General features: G+C 33.2%; 1 protein-coding gene across 1 annotated transcript; it reads left to right on the top strand.

Moving 5' to 3' along the window:
• The first annotated feature begins 1452 nt into the window (after positions 1-1452).
• On the top strand, positions 1453-4061 carry LOC140866521 (uncharacterized). Its single transcript, XM_073271521.1, has 3 exons — positions 1453-1605; positions 2584-2910; positions 3576-4061. Exons 1-3 carry the CDS (start codon positions 1530-1532, stop codon positions 3734-3736), a joined length of 564 nt encoding a protein of 187 aa, XP_073127622.1. The 5' UTR covers positions 1453-1529; the 3' UTR covers positions 3737-4061.
• Positions 4062-22946: the final 18885 nt, after the last annotated feature.

Genomic DNA, 22946 nt, shown 5'->3' with positions numbered 1-22946 from the left:
AGATGTTAATATGTTTGGTATTATATGATCTGTTTATTGTTAAAATTACCAAAAAATGTATAATAAAATAAATGTAATGTAAATAGTTTTATATATATATATATATATAAATTTTAGAATTTTATCATAAATTTTAATAATATATTAAAAAATAAAACTATTTTATATTTTTAATTTTAAAAAATTGATAAATTATGTAAAATAATGGGCTGAAGGCATGGTGGATATTTAATAAAATATATAAGGATAATATAAAAAAATAAAATATCAAAAAATTAAAGATTTTTTCTAAAACAAATTCAATCCGAACCACAAACAACCCGAAAATGACCAACCCTAATCTTGCTAAACTAACAAAACCGAACCCACCTGGTTTTAATTTTTATTTTTTTAACAAAATAATTTTAAAAAATTCAAAACACGCAATAATAATAGTAATATTTATTTTAAACACATAATAACAAAATATAAGCTTATATATAATTTAAATTAGAAATTATAGTTGTAGAAAATTTAAAGTATACTTACTAAAAAAATAAAAATTATTTTAAAAAATCATAATTTTTCTAAATAAACATTAAATGACAAAATCTATACATCAATATACAATAATTTTTTTCAAACATATAATATGTAAAAATTAAGAAAATCTTTCTTAATTTATATAGAAATAGTAATAATAAAAAGTTTTGGGTCAACCTGAGATGTTCAAACCCAACCTGAACCCGATTGTTCTGTCGGATTAGCTTTCGAGTCCAACCCGAACCCAAAAACCATCAAACTTAATCCGATATTTTTCGGGTCAACTCGTATCGATTTGACGTGTTGAGTTCATTTTTTACATCCTAATGTAAATAAAAGTAGTATTTGTATAACATTTCTTGCATCAAAAAAATTCAACACAAAAATTCAATTTAATTAATCAAAACCTTATGATACATTGAATACAAAATCTCGTGACATAATTACAAAATATCACGTTATAATATATATATAAATATTGATATACATTATATCAGATGTTCCTTTAAGATTATTCTTTTCATTTGTGCTTATGAACCCATCCTACTAGTTCCATTTCGATTTGTTATTTTTAGAATAGAAAAAGGGTAATTTGTGATTTTGAATTATACAAGACACAATGGAAAAAGGGTAACTTGCGATTTTAAAATATGACTTTGAAATATGTTAGAATAATCAATTTCCCATTTTTATTTTTTTATTACAAATATAAATCAAATTAACTCGTTTTGTGAATATAAAAACCGTCTTAGATTTACTCTTCTCTCATATACGTAAAAATATAAAAACCATTTTATTCTTAGTGGTCAAATCAATGGGTGTGCCAAACTTCTTGGAAAAGTGGAGTTTCCATGTATTTTCAACAGCATGACCTCATGTATAAATAAGTGCCCATCTTGCCAATGTTTTTTGCATTGGATTGATATTGTTTCTTGTCTTGAGGTTTGCTAAAAAGCTCCCAATTTGACTAAACAATATACTTTGCCTATCCAACAAAAGTAGCTTCTATGGCCTCACAAAAAATTTCGAAATCTTCAATTGTATTTTCTCTTGTATCGGCCTTCTTGGTGCAAGGCATTCTAGGTGAGTCGCTCTTTCGCTTACGACAATTTACACAATGATGAATACACCATCTAATATGTAGCATCGATGCACGTCGCATATATTGTATGCTTATATAGTTGGTTTTTTTACATGATTTTTTTTTTTTTTTTGTTATTTGTAATTGATTTGTGGTGCCTGTAGTTATTATTTGTAGTAAGTGTTTATTTCTTTTGTAAAAAAAGATATAATAACTCAACTTTATGAAGCATATTTTGTGATTTGTATTGATGATATATATGTGAATCATACAAATAACGACAAAAATTCCTATAAGACGGCCTTGAGGGTCATTTTTTTTAGACGGACCTCCTCAGCTTATATAAGTTATCCATTAAAAAATATTACATTTTATGTCAAAAATATTATTTATTATTATAAATATGGATAGAGTTGACCCGTCTCACAAGAGTGTTAATCGTAAATAATTTAGCAATTTACTATATGTACGCATAATTTGTATCGTGGGAAATATAGTGGTAAATTGTCAAGTCAATTGAAAATCGATTTGTTTCTTAATATTAGGATGGTATGAACGATCATATCAAGATACCAAGCGATTAGAATTAGGGGTAGATTTGTCACCCTACGTATAATTAAAAAACCTCTGCCAATAGTGGAGAGGCCTGAGTTTGATCTCAGTTGATAAGGACAAAACCTCATCTCTATCTAATTAAAAAAATTATAGACTCTTTATAATATAATAAATTAATAATAATATTGTTTAGAAAGTATAAACAAAAAAATTAGATAATTATAGTAACGATTGCAAAAGTTTTATGAAACATATTGCTAGATGTAAATACTAATAAATGCGATACATTATATTATATTTTTTACTATCACTAAAGTCGCAAAATAATGAATAATATCGTACGTGTTACTTTATTTTGACTTGTAATATGAATTATGCAAAATAAAGAAACATTACACACTACTACATATTCTTGTTTTGATCAGGCAATGTGGAGTGCGAGGATCTAGACAAAGCGCGGTGCTCGTTCGCGGTATCGTCTTCGGGGAGGCGATGCTTGCTAGAGAAGAGCGTGCGCAGGAGCGGAGAGGAGGTTTACATGTGCCGCACTTCAGCGATCGAGGCCGAAAGATACAAGAACTGGATCGAAACTGATGAATGCGTCAATGCGTGTGGCCTCGACAGGAATTCGCTCGGTATCTCGTCCGACTCCCTGCTCGACTCGCGTTTCGCGCTCATGCTTTGCTCCCATGAGTGCTATCCAAAATGCCCCAACGTTGTCGATCTTCACTTCAATCTTGCTGCTGGTGAAGGTAAGCATTTCAAGCTCGTCTGGTTGAAGAAGTGAAAAGATTAAACGCAGTGTTTGTTATAAAAACTATTTTTTAAAAAATAACAAAACAAAAATACTTTCCAACATTCATTATCTAGTTGGTAAAAAACGATACTTTTTTAATAAAATCACATAAAAAAACTCAACTTATTTAAATTGTTTTTTAAAAAAGTTGCAAACTCTCTGTATCTAGGCTGGCCCTAACATACATTCACATGATGTGTGTGATTAGTTCACTATAGATCGAATAACTGAAAATGGATCACATATATTTTTTTATCATGTAGATAAAAATATATGTGAATTCTTTTTCAGCAACTAAGATCATACGGTGGGGTCGAATTAATCTATGTCGAGATGTTGCTTTATGAAAACTTTTTTGAACTACTTTTTGTAATTATTTTAAAAGAATTGGATAGTTGAATTTGATTTAGATCCGAAAAATAGATCAAGTTTGGGTAACAAATGACATGCACCAAAATCACAAAACATCACCTAAATGTGCTCGAATTCGATCTATACTTGATGCATCGACACCCAGAGTGTAGCAAAAATGGACATACACCAAGTGTTCGATTCAATGCTCATGCTAACAATGTTCCTCAAATATTGGTATACATATTAATTATTTCATTCCATAAATAGGCATCTATCTTCCCAAGCTATGTAAAGAACAAGGAGCAAACGCCCGCCGTGAAATGGTAGAGATCAAGAGCTCGGGATTCGTCGCACCTGGACCAGATTTGCCCCTGCCTACTTCCTATGACTTCCTATCGGCCCCTGCTCCAGCGTTTCATCCTTACTAAATTATTGTTGTTGTCGTCGTCATCAGCGTCGTTATTTGAGTTCATCAGCGTCGTTATTTGAGTTCGAAAACGTTATTAATACAATAAATTTTGGCTTTATACTGAGAAATACTCGATGTTTGATCCCAACACTAAGGTAATTTTAGTATGGGCCGCAGATTTGTGCTGTGTTTTACTTGTCTTCATGAACCACGCAATAAATAAGTTGAGGTTCGAGGTTTGCAATGTGATTGGCATCATTTGGTATTAGCTTAATTCGTCTTATCACATTCAATTGTAATGTAAAAGATCATTTATAAATATTGAAGTTGATATAATTCTATTATATAGTACCTTTTATTTTTATTATTTGAGTAGTTTTGATTTTGTTTTATGAAAAAAAATAATAAGAATTTTAAGTGGAAGACAAGTTGTAGTTTTCTTTATTTTATCGCGATATAACGGACGGATCCGGGGTTTTATTTTTGGTGGGGATGCACTCAATGCAAAGTGATGAAAATAATTATATTTTCGTTTATAACTTTTAATAGCAAGAATGGAATAATTAAAAAAATAAATTAGAATGCCCAAACTTAATATTAATATATTGACAAAAGGAAGTCAAAAGTTATTTGAAAGATATATTCAAGTGAGTATCAAATATAATTATTTAACTAAATGGAATTCGACGTTCTTTTAATTTTTGAATTTTTCAATGATAGTCTCTATACAACTTCCAAACAATTAAACAAGATCTTAAATCAAGAGACAATAAGAAAATGAAATACACAAAGTAGAATAACAATCAGTAGAGGAAAAGCTTATGTGGACCAAAACTTGGAAGCTTAAAATCAAATAAAAGTATAAGTTCTTTCTTTGGAGATGCCTTCATGGTATTCTTCCCACCAAAACTAATCTGTTCAAGAAACATATTTGTTGGGCTTTGGCCCAACTCATTATAATTCCCTAGCCCTGCCCCCCCCCCCCCCCCCCCCCCCCCCCCCTCTTTCCTTAATCTGATTAGCCCGCCTCCTTCTCCAGTGCGTTCCCTTTCTGCTTCTGAGAACCAGCGTGCGCCTCCTCTTCTCCGTGCATGAGAGTGAGGCCGAGAGAACGGGCAAGAGAGTGAGGCGGTCGGGCTCAGTTTTGATGCCCTCTCTCGCCCGTGGTTCTGTGTGAGCCAATAGCCCTCGGCTCTGTGTGAGTCATTCATTGATGTGTGTTGAGGAGCCGAAGGAGAGGCCAGAGAGAAGAGAGCGGCGAGCCTCATTTGTTGAGGCAGCCGTGAGAGAGCAACCGAGAGTGTGAGAGAGCGGGGCAGTAGGCGTGTAGTGGGATTGAGGGCAGTAGGTGTGAGTTGGGCTTGGAAAGACTTTGTGACTTTCGCTGTGGACTGCCGGTGGATCGGAGAGTCGTAGTGTCTGAGTTCCGGAATCCCTTTGTGTTACTCGTTATTCCTGCCTTGGTTTGTTTCCTTGTTTCTGTTTTGATTTTTGCAGGTGAAACGCGTACAAGAAAGGTGGCGGATCTGTAACACCCGAAAATTTTAATACGTAAATTCGCATGCATAATTAGGGAAATTAATTATTTAAAAATTTATATTTGGGTTAAATGACATTTATGTGTTATTATGTGAATTATATGCATGATTTAAATTTATTTTATCATTTAACCCGCAGTTATGGTATTTTTGGATTTTTGAGAATATTTATTATTTTGATCGCGTAGACGGGACCGTGGACGGACGAGATACCAAAATTCTTAGCCAAAAATATTTTATGAGTTTATGAGCCTTAAAATCTTATTTTAAGGTATTTTGTCAAGAAAATTTTAGTATTTAATTATATATTTATTTAAGAGTTCATTTTTAGCCAAAATAAGTCATTTTAATGACTTTTATTAATTTTTAAAAATACTATAAATTAGTATTTCGGGATTTTTGATTAGTTATCAGATTAGTAGGTATTTTTAAGAGTTTAAAATCTTATATTTATGTTATATTATCTACCTAATTATTTTATACTAGTTATTATCCCAAATTATTCCTAGTTACAAAAATTTAAAACAAAAACCTACCCTACCCTAACCCCACTCAGCCGACAACTCCCATCTCCTCCCACCCCCATTCTCACGTTCAGCAGAAAACAATCTCCATAGCCGATCCTTCATAGATTCTTGGAGTCTTTGGTTCGTTCGTCGTCCCGGAGCGCCGTACACGCGATTATTGTCTCGTTTCTCAATCTATCTTCGTTTAAGGCATGTTTATTCTTTCGTTTGAACACCATATAAGCTATTAACCATTCATGTTGGGTTTTATTTAGATTTTTATCAGATATTTTTGAATTATGCAATTTCATGGATGTTTGATGCATGTTTGAGTGTCTACTTGGCATGGCTCACGTTTTTCTTCAGCATGGTATGGTCCAGGGCTGAGGGCTCGAGTCAGAGGGGTCCCAGGGTGCCTTAGGGTCGAGTTCGTTCAGAGTTTTAGGGTGTCATAGGCTGGAAACGAAGCTATTCACTTCTGATGCACACAGACGCGCAAGTTAGGGCTTTGGGAAGAGAGGGGTCGTTCTCCTTCCTCAGGCCATGGATTTGTGCTTGGTTTGTTGGGTTTAAAAGATTTAGATGTTGGCTAAAATTTAGAAGTGGTTTCACGGTCTTTGGTTGTCGGAGGAAGCCGCACGAACAAAAGTTTGGCGACTGCTCAGTCTGCGCACGAGGAGGAGGAAGGCGTCTGGTGCAGAGCTTCGTTCTCACTCCTCGGGCCATGGTTTGATCTGATTCTTGTTGTGTTAGAACCCCCTGGATGTGGGCTATCCATGGGCGGTGGTGCTCCGGCCAGGGGCGGCCGGAGAAGGGCGGCAGCAGCCATGGAATGGCTGCTGCTCGCCCAGCCGAGAAGAGAAGGAGCGGGGTGATCGGGTTTGGGTTTTGGGGGGTTGCTGGGTCGGGTTATGGGTCAGGGTTGAGTGCTGGATCGGGTCAGGTAGTCATGGGTCGGTTTAAGTCGGTCCGGGTCCGGGTTAGGTGGGCCGGGCTTGAGTATTTTAATTTTTAAATGTTTAATGTTTTAATTGGTTTTTGGGCCAATTAATTAGAAATAAAATTATTTGGACCTCCAAATAATTTTATTTGGGCCTTAAATAATTTATTTAAGTTAGAACAATGATTTTATTGGGCTTGGGAGTCCATGAGAATTTTTGGGCCAGTCAGTGGATTTTGGGCCAGTCTAGAGTTTTATTGGGCTTAAGTTAAGTAATTGGGCTTAAATATTTTATTTAGGTCAAGTTAAGTTTAATTAAGTTATTTGGGCTAAAATATGATTATTGGATTTTATTTAAGTTTAATGGGCTTATAGTGAGTGATCAGCAGTCTGGACCAACCCATGAAAATTAACTAAGTCCGGAATATATATTTAATTCTTTTTTTTTTATGCATGAAGTTTATTTTAAGTATAAGTATATTTATTATTAAAATTAATTAAATATATATTACGGACATTTTTTAAGTGCATGCATACATGAAATATTTTATGATGTGTTTATAATTAAGAATTGAGCATGAAAAATATTTTTATGGAAATTGAAGTGGTGTGACAGCACAGAGGTGGTTTACCACCGGCACAGAGGTAGTTTTACTACCGGCATAGAAGTGGTTTTATCACTGGCACAGAGGTAGTTTACTACCAGCATAGAGGTGGATTTATCCACCGCGACGTACGATGGTTCTTAGACTGATCAGTCGGCACAGTTAATAGTCACATTCATGGATATGACCATACTCAGTTTTTATGATTATGACATGCTCAATTATGTTATGTATGATTAGTTATGATGTATGTACGACTGATGATGAATAATTTTTATGATGCATTTATTTTAAGATCATGCATGCATGTCCACGTAAGTTATATGTATTAGTATGATTATGTGATGCATTATTTTAAACCTCGTTATCAAGGATTAAACATGTTGAGCCTCTAGGCTCACTACGCTTATATGGTGCAGGTGAGCATGATGACATTTATGTAGCTCCTACCGGTGGTGAGGACGTATGAGCTCACGGAGCAGTGGACCCCGTGACCGTCGCAGTTATTTAGTCTATTATGATGGAATTTTGAAACATGTTTTATTTTATTATTATTCCGCATATGAGATTTTTCAGCAGCATTGTTTATCATTTTAAATTGATGCATGAAACATTTTTAAGGATTTATTTATTTAATATTTTTCAGGTTATTTAAGAAATATATGTTATTTTTATATACATATATGTATGGGCGTATATGTATAGTATTATTTAAAAAAAAAAAGTTTTTTCGCATTTTAATAGTAGTAGGCGTTTCAATTGGTATCATAGCATAGTCCTTGGAGGGTGTCCATCTGCCACGTGCAGCTCAGAAATCCCACTACCGGTCTGTAAGTTTTAAATGTTTTATTATGATTTATCAGGAGCATATGTTATGACTTAAGACTTTATGTTATCAAAGTTTGAAAATACTTAGTTATGCATTGAGATTTACGTGACTTTAAGATATTGAAACTTGAAAACTAGATAACTAATCGTGGAGTTAGTAAACTAGAATTTTGAGGGACTTCGTTATTAGAGTTTGATCAGTCGAATTTCGAGGACGAAATTCAATTTAAAGGGGGGGAGAATTGTAACATCCGGAAATTTTAATACGTAAATTCGCATGCATAATTAGGGAAATTAATTATTTAAAAATTTATATTTGGGTTAAATGACATTTATGTGTTATTATGTGAATTATATGCATGATTTAAATTTATTTTATCATTTAACCCGCAGTTATGGTATTTTTGGATTTTTGAGAATATTTATTATTTTGATCGCGTAAACGGGACCGTGGACGGACGAGATACCAAAATTCTTAGCCAAAAATATTTTATGAGTTTATGAGCCTTAAAATCTTATTTTAAGGTATTTTGTCAAGAAAATTTTAGTATTTAATTATATATTTATTTAAGAGTTCATTTTTAGCCAAAATAAGTCATTTTAATGACTTTTATTAATTTTTAAAAATACTATAAATTAGTATTTCGGGATTTTTGATTAGTTATCAGATTAGTAGGTATTTTTAAGAGTTTAAAATCTTATATTTATGTTATATTATCTACCTAATTATTTTATACTAGTTATTATCCCAAATTATTCCTAGTTACAAAAATTTAAAACACAAACCTACCCTACCCTAACCCCACTCAGCCGACAACTCCCATCTCCTCCCACCCCCATTCTCACGTTCAGCAGAAAACAATCTCCATAGCCGATCCTTCATAGATTCTTGGAGTCTTTGGTTTGTTCGTCGTCCCAGAGCGCCGTACACGCGATTATTGTCTCATTTCTCAATCTATCTTCGTTTAAGGCATGTTTATTCTTTAGTTTGAACACCATATAAGCTATTAACCATTCATGTTGGGTTTTATTCAGATTTTTATCAGATATTTTCGAATTATGCAATTTCATGGATGTTTGATGCATGTTTGAGTGTCTACTTGGCATGGCTCACGTTTTTCTTCAGCATGGTATGGTCCAGGGCTGAGGGCTCGAGTCAGAGGGGTCCCAGGGTGCCTTAGGGTCGAGTTTGTTCAGAGTTTTAGGGTGTCATAGGCTGGAAACGAAGCTATTCACTTCTGATGCACACAGATGCGCAAGTTAGGTCTTTGGGAAAAGAGGGGTCGTTCTCCTTCCTCAGGCCATGGATTTGTGCGTGGTTTGTTGGGTTTAAAAGATTTAGATGTTGGCTAAAATTTAGAAGTGGTTTCACGGTCTTTGGTTGTCGGAGGAAGCCGCACGAACAAAAGTTTGGCGACTGCTCAGTCTGCGCACGAGGAGGAGGAAGGCGTCTGGTGCAGAGCTTCGTTCTCACTCCTCGGGCCATGGTTTGGTCTGATTCTTGTTGTGTTAGAACCCCCTGGATGTGGGCTATCCATGGGCGGTGGTGCTCCGGCCAGGGGCGGCCGGAGAAGGGCGGCAGCAGCCATGGAATGGCTGCTGCTCGCCCAGCCGAGAAGAGAAGGAGCGGGGTGATCGGGTTTGGGTTTTGGGGGGTTGCTGGGTCGGGTTATGGGTCAGGGTTGAGTGCTGGATCGGGTCAGGTAGTCATGGGTCGGTTTAAGTCGGTCCGGGTTAGGTGGGCCGGGCTTGAGTATTTTAATTTTTAAATGTTTAATGTTTTAATTGGTTTTTGGGCCAATTAATTAGAAATAAAATTATTTGGACCTCCAAATAATTTTATTTGGGCCTTAAATAATTTATTTAAGTTAGCACAATTATTTTTATGGGCTTGGGAGTCCATGAGAATTTTTGGGCTAGTCAGTGGATTTTGGGCCAGTCTAGAGTTTTATTGGGCTTAAGTTAAGTAATTGGGCTTAAATATTTTATTTAGGTCAAGTTAAGTTTAATTAAGTTATTTGGGCTAAAATATGATTATTGGATTTTATTTAAGTTTAATGGGCTTAGAGTGAGTGATCAGCAGTCTGGACCAACCCATGAAAATTAACTAAGTCCGGAATATATATTTAATTCTTTTTTTTATGCATGAAGTTTATTTTAAGTATAAGTATATTTATTATTAAAATTAATTAAATATATATTACGGACATTTTTTAAGTGCATGCATACATGAAATATTTTATGATGTGTTTATAATTAAGAATTGAGCATGAAAAATATTTTTATGGAAATTGAAGTGGTGTGACAGCACAGAGGTGGTTTACCACCGGCACAGAGGTAGTTTTACTACCGGCATAGAAGTGGTTTTACCACTGGCACAGAGGTAGTTTACTACCAGCATAGAGGTGGATTTATCCACCGCCACGTCTGATGGTTCTTAGACTGATCAGTCGGCACAGTTATTAGTCACATTCATGGATATGACCATACTCAGTTTTTATGATTATGACATGCTCAATTATGTTATGTATGATTAGTTCTGATGTATGTACGACTGATGATGAATAATTTTTATGATGCATTTATTTTAAGATCATGCATGCATGTCCACGTAAGTTATATGTATTAGTATGATTATGTGATGCATTATTTTAAACCTCGTTATCAAGGATTAAACATGTTGAGCCTCTAGGCTCACTACGCTTATATGGTGCAGGTAAGCATGATGACATTTATGTAGCTCCTACCGGTGGTGAGGACGTATGAGCTCACGGAGCAGTGGACTCCGTGACCGTCGCAGTTATTTAGTCTATTATTATGGAATTTTGAAACATGTTTTATTTTATTATTATTCCGCATATGAGATTTTTCAGCAGCATTGTTTATCATTTTAAATTGATGCATGAAACATTTTTAAGGATTTATTTATTTAATATTTTTCAGGTTATTTAAGAAATATATGTTATTTTTATATACATATATGTATGGGCGTATATGTATAGTATTATTTAAAAAAAAAAACAAGTTTTTCCGCATTTTAATAGTAGTAGGCGTTTCAATTGGTATCAGAGCATGGTCCTTCGAGGGTGTCCATCTGCCACGTGAAGCTCAGAAATCCCACTACCGGTCTGTAAGTTTTAAATGTTTTATTATGATTTATCAGGAGCATATGTTATGACTTAAGACTTTATGTTATCAAAGTTTTAAAATACTTAGTTATGCATTGCGATTTACGTGACTTTGAGATATTGAAACTTGAAAACTGGATAACTAATCGTGGAGTTAGTAAACTAGAATTTTGAGGAACTTCGTTATTAGAGTTTGATCAGTCGAATTTCGAGGACGAAATTCAATTTAAGGGGGGGAGAATTGTAACATCCGGAAATTTTAATACGTAAATTCGCATGCATAATTAGGGAAATTAATTATTTAAAAATTTATATTTGGGTTAAATGACATTTATGTGTTATTATGTGAATTATATGCATGATTTAAATTTATTTTATCATTTAACCCGCAGTTATGGTATTTTTGGATTTTTGAGAATATTTATTATTTTGATCGCGTAAACGGGACCGTGGACGGACGAGATACCAAAATTCTTAGCCAAAAATATTTTATGAGTTTATGAGCCTTAAAATCTTATTTTAAGGTATTTTGTCAAGAAAATTTTAGTATTTAATTATATATTTATTTAAGAGTTCATTTTTAGCCAAAATAAGTCATTTTAATGACTTTTATTAATTTTTAAAAATACTATAAATTAGTATTTCGGGATTTTTGATTAGTTATCAGATTAGTAGGTATTTTTAAGAGTTTAAAATCTTATATTTATGTTATATTATCTACCTAATTATTTTATACTAGTTATTATCCCAAATTATTCCTAGTTACAAAAATTTAAAACAAAAACCTACCCTACCCTAACCCCACTCAGCCGACAACTCCCATCTCCTCCCACCCCCATTCTCACGTTCAGCAGAAAACAATCTCCATAGCCGATCCTTCATAGATTCTTGGAGTCTTTGGTTCGTTCGTCGTCCCGGAGCGCCGTACACGCGATTATTGTCTCGTTTCTCAATCTATCTTCGTTTAAGGCATGTTTATTCTTTCGTTTGAACACCATATAAGCTATTAACCATTCATGTTGGGTTTTATTCAGATTTTTATCAGATATTTTCGAATTATGCAATTTCATGGATGTTTGATGCATGTTTGAGTGTCTACTTGGCATGGCTCACGTTTTTCTTCAGCATGGTATGGTCCAGGGCTGAGGGCTCGAGTCAGAGGGGTCCCAGGGTGCCTTAGGGTCGAGTTTGTTCAGAGTTTTAGGGTGTCATAGGCTGGAAACGAAGCTATTCACTTCTGATGCACACAGATGCGCAAGTTAGGGCTTTGGGAAAAGAGGGGTCGTTCTCCTTCCTCAGGCCATGGATTTGTGCTTGGTTTGTTGGGTTTAAAAGATTTAGATGTTGGCTAAAATTTAGAAGTGGTTTCACGGTCTTTGGTTGTCGGAGGAAGCCGCACAAACAAAAGTTTGGCGACTGCTTAGTCTGCGCACGAGGAGGAGGAAGGCGTCTGGTGCAGAGCTTCGTTCTCACTCCTCGGGCCATGGTTTGGTCTGATTCTTGTTGTGTTAGAACCCCCTGGATGTGGGCTATCCATGGGCGGTGGTGCTCCGGCCAGGGGCGGCCGGAGAAGGGCGGCAGCAGCCATGGAATGGCTGCTGCTCGCCCAGCCGAGAAGAGAAGGAGCGGGGTGATCGGGTTTGGGTTTTGGGGGGTTGCTGGGTCGGGTTATGGGTCAGGGTTGAGTGCTGGATCGGGTCAGGTAGTCATGGGTCGGTTTAAGTCGGTCCGGGTCCGGGTTAGGTGGGCCGGGCTTGAGTATTTTAATTTTTAAATGTTTAATGTTTTAATTGGTTTTTGGGCCAATTAATTAGAAATAGAATTATTTGGACCTCCAAATAATTTTATTTGGGCCTTAAATAATTTATTTAAGTTAGAACAATGATTTTTATGGGCTTGGGAGTCCATGAGAATTTTTGGGCCAGTCAGTGGATTTTGGGCCAGTCTAGAGTTTTATTGGGCTTAAGTTAAGTAATTGGGCTTAAATATTTTATTTAGGTCAAGTTAAGTTTAATTAAGTTATTTGGGCTAAAATATGATTATTGGATTTTATTTAAGTTTAATGGGCTTAGAGTGAGTGGTCAGCAGTCTGGACCAACCCATGAAAATTAACTAAGTCCGGAATATATATTTAATTCTTTTTTTTATGCATGAAGTTTATTTTAAGTATAAATATATTTATTATTAAAATTAATTAAATATATATTACGGACATTTTTTAAGTGCATGCATACATGAAATATTTTATGATGTGTTTATAATTAAGAATTGAGCATGAAAAGTATTTTTATGGAAATTGAAGTGGTGTGACAGCACAGAGATGGTTTACCACCGGCACAGAGGTAGTTTTACTACCGGCATAGAAGTGGTTTTACCACTGGCACAGAGGTAGTTTACTACCAGCATAGAGGTGGATTTATCCACCGCCACGTACGATGGTTCTTAGACTGATCAGTCGGCACAGTTATTAGTCATATTCATGGATATGACCATACTCAGTTTTTATGATTATGACATGCTCAATTATGTTATGTATGATTAGTTATGATGTATGTACGACTGATGATGAATAATTTTTATGATGCATTTATTTTAAGATCATGCATGCATGTCCACGTAAGTTATATGTATTAGTATGATTATGTGATGCATTATTTTAAACCTCGTTATCAAGGATTAAACATGTTGAGCCTCTAGGCTCACTACGCTTATATGGTGCAGGTGAGCATGATGACATTTATGTAGCTCCTACCGGTGGTGAGGACGTATGAGCTCACAAAGCAGTGGACCCCGTGACCGTCGCAGTTATTTAGTCTATTATGATGGAATTTTGAAACATGTTTTATTTTATTATTATTCCGCATATGAGATTTTTCAGCAGCATTGTTTATCATTTTAAATTGATGCATGAAACATTTTTAAGGATTTATTTATTTAATATTTTTCAGGTTATTTAAGAAATATATGTTATTTTTATATACATATATGTATGGGCGTATATGTATAGTATTATTTAAAAAAAAAAAAAGTTTTTTCGCATTTTAATAGTAGTAAGCGTTTTAGGATCGGTCGACGAATTCCCAATAGTGGTATCATAGATTGGTTGTCGTTGGTTCGTCGTCGAGGAACCGTCGCCCTGGACTGTCGCCGCCTGGTCGCCACCTATCGCTGCCCTGCAGCCCGACGCCATAGCTGCCCGCTGCCCGACGTCGCCGCGCACCGTGCCGCTGTGTTGGCATTACAGGTTCGTTGGAATCAAAACTCTTGCGATGAGTTTCGCTTTGGTATATTGTCTTGACCTCTTTTACTGCTTTAGTAGAGTAACCGCTTGGTGCGTATGTTATGTGCATTTGTTGCTGATAGAAGCCTAGGATTTGTGCATGTGTTGCTGGTAGAAGTCTAGGATTTGTATGCATTTGTTGCTGGTGGAAGCCTAGGATTTATGTGTGATTTGTTACTGTTGTGTTTCCATCCCTGTTGTATGCTGCGTTTCTTTGTGATTCGCTTGTGTCTTTGTGATTATCTGCATTTTTTTGTGTGAAATTTGCTAGCATGTTTTTTTTATTTTTCTGTGTGAAAAATAGTTATGTCTGATATTTTTTCAGAACTTGACTGGGCTCCAAGCGAGGTGGAGCATTTATTTGGTTCGAGTCTTGTTTTGAAAATGCTGAAAAGTTTAAACTTTGTTTGAAAAATGTTAAACTTTGATATATAACAGATGTGTTCTGTTTGGGTGCAACGTCGCAGTTTACTTTGTCTTTGCTATATGCTTTGTTGTTAGTACTGACTTGTGTTGTTTGTGTGGGGCGATGATGGCTATAAGTGACTCTCGTAACTTGTGAACTGGTGTTGGGCCAAAAGGTGAAGATTGTTGGGCTTTGGCCCAACTCATTATAATTCCCTAGCTCAATCCAAGCCCTTATATAATTCCCCCCTCTTTCCTTAATTTGATTAGCCCGCCTCCTTCTTCAGTGCGTTCCCTTTCTGCTTCTGAGAACCAGCGTGCGCCTCCTCTTCTCTGTGCGTGAGAGTGAGGCCGAGAGTACGGGCGAGAGAGTGAGGCGACCGGCTTAATGTTGCTGCCCTCTCTCGCCCGTGGTTCTGTGTGAGCCAATAGCCCTCGGCTCTGTGTGAGCCATTCCTTGCTGTTTGTTGAGGAGCCGAAGGAGAGGCCAGAGAGAAGGGAGCGGCGAGCCTCATTTGTTGAGGCAGCCTTGAGAGAGCAACCGAGAGTGTGAGAGAGCGGGGCAGTAGGCGTGTAGTGGGATTGAGGGCAGTAGGCGTGAGTTGGATTTGGGAAGACTTTGTGGCCTTCGTTGTGGATTGCCGGTGGATCGGAGAGTCGTAGCTTCTGAGCCCCGGAATCCCTTTGTGTTACTCGTTATTCCTGTCTTGGTTTGTTTCCCTGTTTATGTTTTGATTTTTGCAGGTGAAATGCGTACAAGAAAGACGGCGGATCGGTCGACGAATTCCCAACAATATTATTGTTGATCATATTTGCCAATGCTGCGGGGAAGGATATTGAGATTTTGGAACACCTGTTCTTTGATTGCATTAGAGCCAAGAGGGTGTGGAAACTTGCTCCACTGCATTGGGATGGTTTCCATGCAACTTCAAACAGTTTTCATTCATGGTGGCAGACACTTAGCTCTATTCAAAATGCACATCACTATGTGGAAACTTGCTCCACTGCATTGGTATGGTTTCCATGCAACTTCAAACAGTTTTCATTCATGGTGGCAGACGCTTAGCTCTATCCAAAATGCACATCACTATGCTGACAGATTACATGCTTCAGTTTATATTTTATGGTGGCTTTGGAAAACTCCGAATTTATGGCTAATTTGAACAACAGTGCACCTCCGAACTCGATATTGTTTCTAGATCTATCGCTGAATTGATTGAATTTTCAGAACAACCATTGAATGTTGAACGTTCTAACCGTCATTATTTTCATTTCTTAAGCTCTTAGGCTTGTGATCGATGTTCTTTTGAGGATGCTCAGGTAGGATACGTTTTGTTTTTATCAATGTCAGGCAATTGCATCTGCTCATGTTGGTTTCTTTTGGGGGACTAGCTAGCCTTAGTTCAGTTGAACTGTTTTTTCTTAGGCCAATGTTTGGTTTTGTCCAGTGATCTAGTAGTCTTTTATTGTTTAGTTTTAGTCAGAATTGTAGTCTTTTATGTTTTCGGGATTATTTTGATATTCATTTTTTCTCTCTCGTTTTGTTGTAATACCAAATGGGCCTCTGGGTCAGTCGACCTTGTACATTACTCTCTTTTTCATTTTTGATATTGATCCTATATATCGTTCTTGAAAAAAAAATTAAAAGTGCTTAAAATACTGGAATTTGGATTAGTGCAAAAAATTAAAAATACTTAACCACTACACCAAATGCACATATTTTTTCCTTAGAAAAAAAAAAAATATATATATATATATATATATATATATATATATATATATATATATATATATATATAGTTTCTTTCAAATACCCACCTATCATGCCTACTACCATGCCCACCAATGATGTGACACTATTCTATTGGACCTACAATTTATCACATCCAATAGAATAGTGTCACATCATTGGTGGGCATGGTGGTAGGCATGATAAGTGGACACTTGAAAGAAACTATATATATATATATATATATATATATATATATATATATATATATATATATATATATACAATTTTGCTATCATGCCCACTCACCGTGCCCACCTAATGTGCCCACCATGAGGTGGCACTCAACTATTGGATGTGATGAATTGTGCGTCCAATAGTTGAGTGTTACCTCATGGTGGGCACATTAGGTGGGCACGGTGGATGGGCAGGATAGAAAAACTCTATATATATATATATATATATCACATCAAACATATATTTTAGTAAACTTTTCAAAAAAAAATTATGGGATACGCCGCTGGCAATATAACATACAGTCGCTTTTTTTAATGTGCGCTCAAACCCAAAAATAATGCAATATCCTATAAATCATGCTGACTAGTAGTAGAAAAAATTTGTGCAGCAAGCTCATCCAAAAATATATTGACATGGGGAATCAAATTTATTACGATTGTAATATAATGATATTTTTTATGTTCTTTTTCCGAATGAAATACAGACGTTGGCACCCCTGATCTTGCACATCAACTCGAAAGCCCACAGTTGAGCTTATACTTTTTGAGTTTAGGGCTTAGAGTTGGGCCTTAAAAAATCGAACCAAGGGGTGATGATAAATGGGAATGGTTTTATCTACTCGTTATACCAAACGCTACGTATGAAATATATATCTGCTCACTAGTTCATTTATGATTTACATAAATTGGAATTTCTAAAGAAAATTTTTAATTGACTCTTATTTAGTATTTAATTGACTCTAATTTATACTAAATATTGAATATAGGCTCGAGCATTTATCATTTTACCAAAAAAACAAGTTTTCGGTTTTATGATTAACATCGTGGTTTTTTATTACGCGTTCGACTTTCCTGAATTATTAACTGATATAATTATTGGTATAAGAAAACATTTGATATGAATAACCGTTCTTATTAAAAAAAACAACAAAAACATGTCCATTAATGTGTGATACGATATAAAAGATTTGAGTTGATGTACTGTACTTCACCCTAGTTATCCTACCTCATGGGTATTACCCAATGGGGTAGTTGACAATCATTGGTTGGTTCAAATCATGTGAGTCCCACTGAATTATATGGAGCCCATATAATTTGAACAAATAAATATACATTCATCTGTCCTATAAAATAATATCCATGGGATAGGTTGAAATTTTTCCTCACAAAGAAATTCCTTGACATATGAGAAATATCACCGGCTTCATTTTATCGCGTTTATACGATAAATTAGGACATAACTGTGAAGTATCCCACATAAACTGTTGGAATTTTGATTAATGAATCCACGTGCTTTACTATATAATATAAGGTAAGCATGTGGGGCTATAAAGTTTTGGACAATTATATAATATAATATGATATTACATTATTACATACGTACGTGGCCAATTATGTTTGGACATCATGAATTCAGGATGTGAAGATTTCGAAGAAAACAATGGGGTTGAACTATCTCGGACACAAATTTTTTTATCCAATTAATAAATCAAACAAATAATCGGGAATATAATTTGGATATTGATATTCAATTTTGCATTGCTCCTTCTAAACCATAGAATTTTGTTGGTGGGATGCAAAACTGAAACGACATTCTGCAAAATTGAGACATTAACCGTGTTTTATAATTAAACAATATTGATTGTTTCTAATTTATTTGGTTCCTCAACAAACAGAAATATCATATATATATATATATATATATATATATATATATATATGTCAATCAAACTTTTGGAGTTGTCGTTTGACTTATTTATTAAAAACAGTTTATAACTTATAAGTTATAAATTGTTTTAAGAATTTATAAACTTATTTTAAAAATAAGTTATAAAATTTTTCGATAAACTTATTTTAAACAATTTAAAAATATTAATATATTTTGTATTATAAAATAAGATCTGTTATTATCAAAGTTAAAAAAATTAGTGATATCAAAAAATAATGTAAATATACTAATAATGATATAATAATAAATCAATATTAAAAAAATAAAATTATTTTATATTTCAATTTCGAAAATTTGATATTATTTGGAAAAGTTTTTTAAAATAATGTTTAGTATTTAATGGGTGGAGCGCATGATGAAGATTTATGAAAATATATGAGTATATTTTGTAGAAATAAAATAATGTTAAAATAAAATCTATTTTTTTTAAAAAAAAAAGTAAGATCGCGTTTACTTTTTTAAAAAAGTCTATAAAATATCGAACATGTTATTTTGTCAGCTTATAAATTATTTGGAAAAAAATATTTATAAGTTGTTTTTATATAACTTATAAGCTAGTCAAACATCCTCTAAACTAATTATTTAATTCTAATATTATCACATAGTAAAAAATACAGTACTACATTGGATATCTGGTCGATCGTCGGCATGACTTATATTCGGTTTATTATATTAATATTTTAAAATTTTTAAAATATTTTAATTTATTAATTTCAAATGATATTATTTTAAAATATTATAAATTCCTTAAACTAATCACTCTTTAATCTTTTTAATATGTTTATTTAGTGAGATTATTAATTATATATAGATAAATAATATTGAGATTATTAAACTAATTAATCATATCTTAAATTATTATAATTTTTAAATCGATTTCATATATTAAAATGAAATTAAATGTATTAAATATATCTTAAAGTATTTGAAATTTCTATTCATGTTTTAAAAATTTTAAATGGGATTTTCATTTATTATTTTTTGGGAAGTAAATTATATTAATAGAATTTTTCTTTATTGAAAAGATAATTAGTTAAAAATGATTATTTATCACACTTTTTATTTTTTATAAATCATCAAGATTTAAAGTTTAAATTATGTGAATATTGATGCGCTTATGAGTTAATATGGGTTCTTAAAAAACAAGTAAACGTGATATTGATAAGATTATTAATATAATATCATGTTTATCAATGCAGTCTTACAATAAGTCTTTTAGTTTTCTTAAATATCATTATGTCCATTCGTCATATTATTATCAATAAATTTGCTCGATCTTCAATTTTCTAATTTTTATTTTTTTTAAAAAAATAACATGACCGCCGTTGCTCCGGCGGCTAACCAAAAAAACAAGGACCATAAATTAAGACATTAACAAAGCCTGTGATGTTCAAATCAGATATCGAAAAATATATATTAGTGAAAAAAATGTTATTAGTTTTGACCCGTATAATATTTAGGGTATTTTCTAGGTATTGACTGGGGTTAAAAGGTATATGAATACCCTGGATTCTTGTAATAATTCGATTAAGTGAGTTGTCTACATCTACGATTCATACAATAACAAATTGTTAAAGACCACACAAAGTGCATAATTTGCGGTGTGTAAAATTTGTTCTTAATCATGGGATTGGGATATATATCAACCTATGATTTTTTTGTGAATCGTGGAGCTTAGTTGATCTTTCAAGGAATTTAACATTTAATTTGTTTGAAATTATTTAAATGGATACAGATTTTGCTGAAAATATTATTGAATTTTAAATTCAAATTTAAATATTTTATATTAATAATTTTCTTGAAGACTCATAGCCATAGGAATAATTGTGGTTAGAAATCTTCAAAGACAATTCTAGACAAATATTCCCACCAATTCTATTGTCTATTTTTTCGGACAATAATGAAAATTTATAATATAATATAAATATAATAATATAATTTAATAGATTGTCCCTGCATAATTTTGGAGGCTAGTGCCATAAGCTGGGATTAGATGTCTACTAGCCGCGTGTAACATCAGTATACTGATATTTAAAGGAAGGTACCATTTGATATGTGTACGATTGGTTCATCTATAATTTATTTTATTCAATTTTACATTTTTTTCATCATATTATTTATTTATTTATTAATTATTTATTTTATCTTAATCAAATCATTAATTATTTATCTTATATTAATCAAATTATTAAATTTAAATTACTATATTATCCTTATAAATAATATTATTCATATTTTATTTATTCTTAAAAGAACAAAATGGTAATTTATTATTTTTATATAAAATTTAATCAATCAAATTAAATAAATTATAATCTATCAATCAAATAATATATTAACTATTATTTTTAATTTATTTTATATTACATTATATTACTTATTCATGTATTATTTATCCTATTATGCGAACCGGTACAAATTGTGCATATTTTTTTTTTATTTATAAAAATATTTTAATGATAATTTAACCACACACCATCAAAAAGTTGAGATTATTTTTGTTTTTTTTGTTTTTTTTTTAAAAAATAGAGATTATTTCAATTAAGACCTAAATTGAACTCAGACATGTTTCTTTGTCGAGAGAAATTTAAATTTATTATTTATGCCCTGAACCAGGGGTTGGCACTTGGCACCAGTATTCTATATAGAACAAACTAGGATGTACTGATCAAATGTTGTGTGTTTTACTAAAATTATTGTGGACAGTGTCAAATATATATTTAAATAGTAGAATATCTAAAATGAAATGTTTTGATTATTTTAACCAATCAAAAAATATTAGGTTGTTTGTAAGACGGTATCAAAAATATTTATTTTAAAAGATATTTATTTTAAAACGACGGATCAACACTGTTCACGTTTATAATATAAATTAATACTTTTGACATAAAAAAAATAATTGTGTTTTTTCACGTGTGAATCAATTAAAATATGTCTCACAAAATTTACCCATTAGATTGTCTCACAAAAGTTTTTGTATAAAAACAATTATTGAACAGTAGAAAACCATTTCAAAATTTTATTTTATCTTTTGCAAATTTTAAGACTGAATACAGGAAACCGACCAAATTGATCGATTATAGCATGACCCTCGTCATATTGTAATTTAGCACCTAACCACTACGATCTTTCGTTAACTTTCTTAGTATGATTTTTTTTTAAAAAAAATAATAATTTAACGTAAATCAAATTAATAAAAATTTGGTTAAGTTTCAAACAAATTAAAATTTCAAAACTAGAAGAATATATATAAAGTACGTAACGTGTGTATCCGATACATTACTAAATAACATTCAATTTGGAAAGAGAAAATGTCAGACAAACTATTTAGACTTCAAGCCGACGAGGTCTTACCCCCAACGAGACTAGGGATGCAAACGAACTGAATCTGTTCGTGAGCTTTACGAGTCTGCTCGATAAATATTTGATTCGTATTCAAGCTTATCGAACTCGAGCCGAATTCGAAAATGTTCGAACTTTTTTTCGAGTCGAGCTCGAGCCAAAATTATATTGTTCGATAGTTCGCGAACCTTAATATTCAATTAATATAATATAATTATATAATAAATATATATACATTTCGAACTTTTTTCAAATATTTCGAGTTTTTCGAACCATAATATCCGAATAGTTTACGAATAGGTTCGAATATTTTGAGCCGAACTCGAACTCGAACTTCATTTTGAGCCGAGCTCGAGCCAAAATATTTGAAATTATCAAACTTCGAATCGAGCTCGAACTCGAATATACTCTTATCGAGCCGAATTCGAGCCTTAAAATTTTACCATTATTCGGCTCGATTCGGTTCGTTTGCACCCCTAAATGAGACCAGTTGGTCGGAAAATTTAAACTTAGCCCATGAGTATTACCCTATGGAATACGTATCTTATTTGTTCAAATCATGTGGGTCCCATATAATTTAGTGGTACCCGCATAATTTCAACCAATCAATGATTGTCATCTACCCCATGGGGTAATACCCATGGGGTAGGATCTAACCTACGCGAATAGTTTTTTTAATTTATTTAGATAGATTAAAAAGGTTTTCTGAAATTACTCTGTTCAATATAAATAAGTTCGAATTCATGCTCAAATCTCGTTTATAATATAGACAGTTACTTTATATCTTTTTAACCTTGATCCAAATTATAATTATATTTAAAAAACAAAAAAAAAATATTTAGGCTTCAATGATTCAAATGCACATGACTGGTGTGGGTAATTACTAAAAGCTTCGTTGACATACACGTGCCTACATGAGTCATCAGTTATGACTTTGAATTTGACATTTATTAATGAAGACAA

Source organism: Henckelia pumila, chromosome 4 (assembly GCF_033568475.1).
Source record: "Henckelia pumila isolate YLH828 chromosome 4, ASM3356847v2, whole genome shotgun sequence".
Classification (NCBI taxonomy): Eukaryota; Viridiplantae; Streptophyta; class Magnoliopsida; order Lamiales; family Gesneriaceae; genus Henckelia; species Henckelia pumila.
This window is presented reverse-complemented; position numbering and strand designations above follow the sequence as displayed.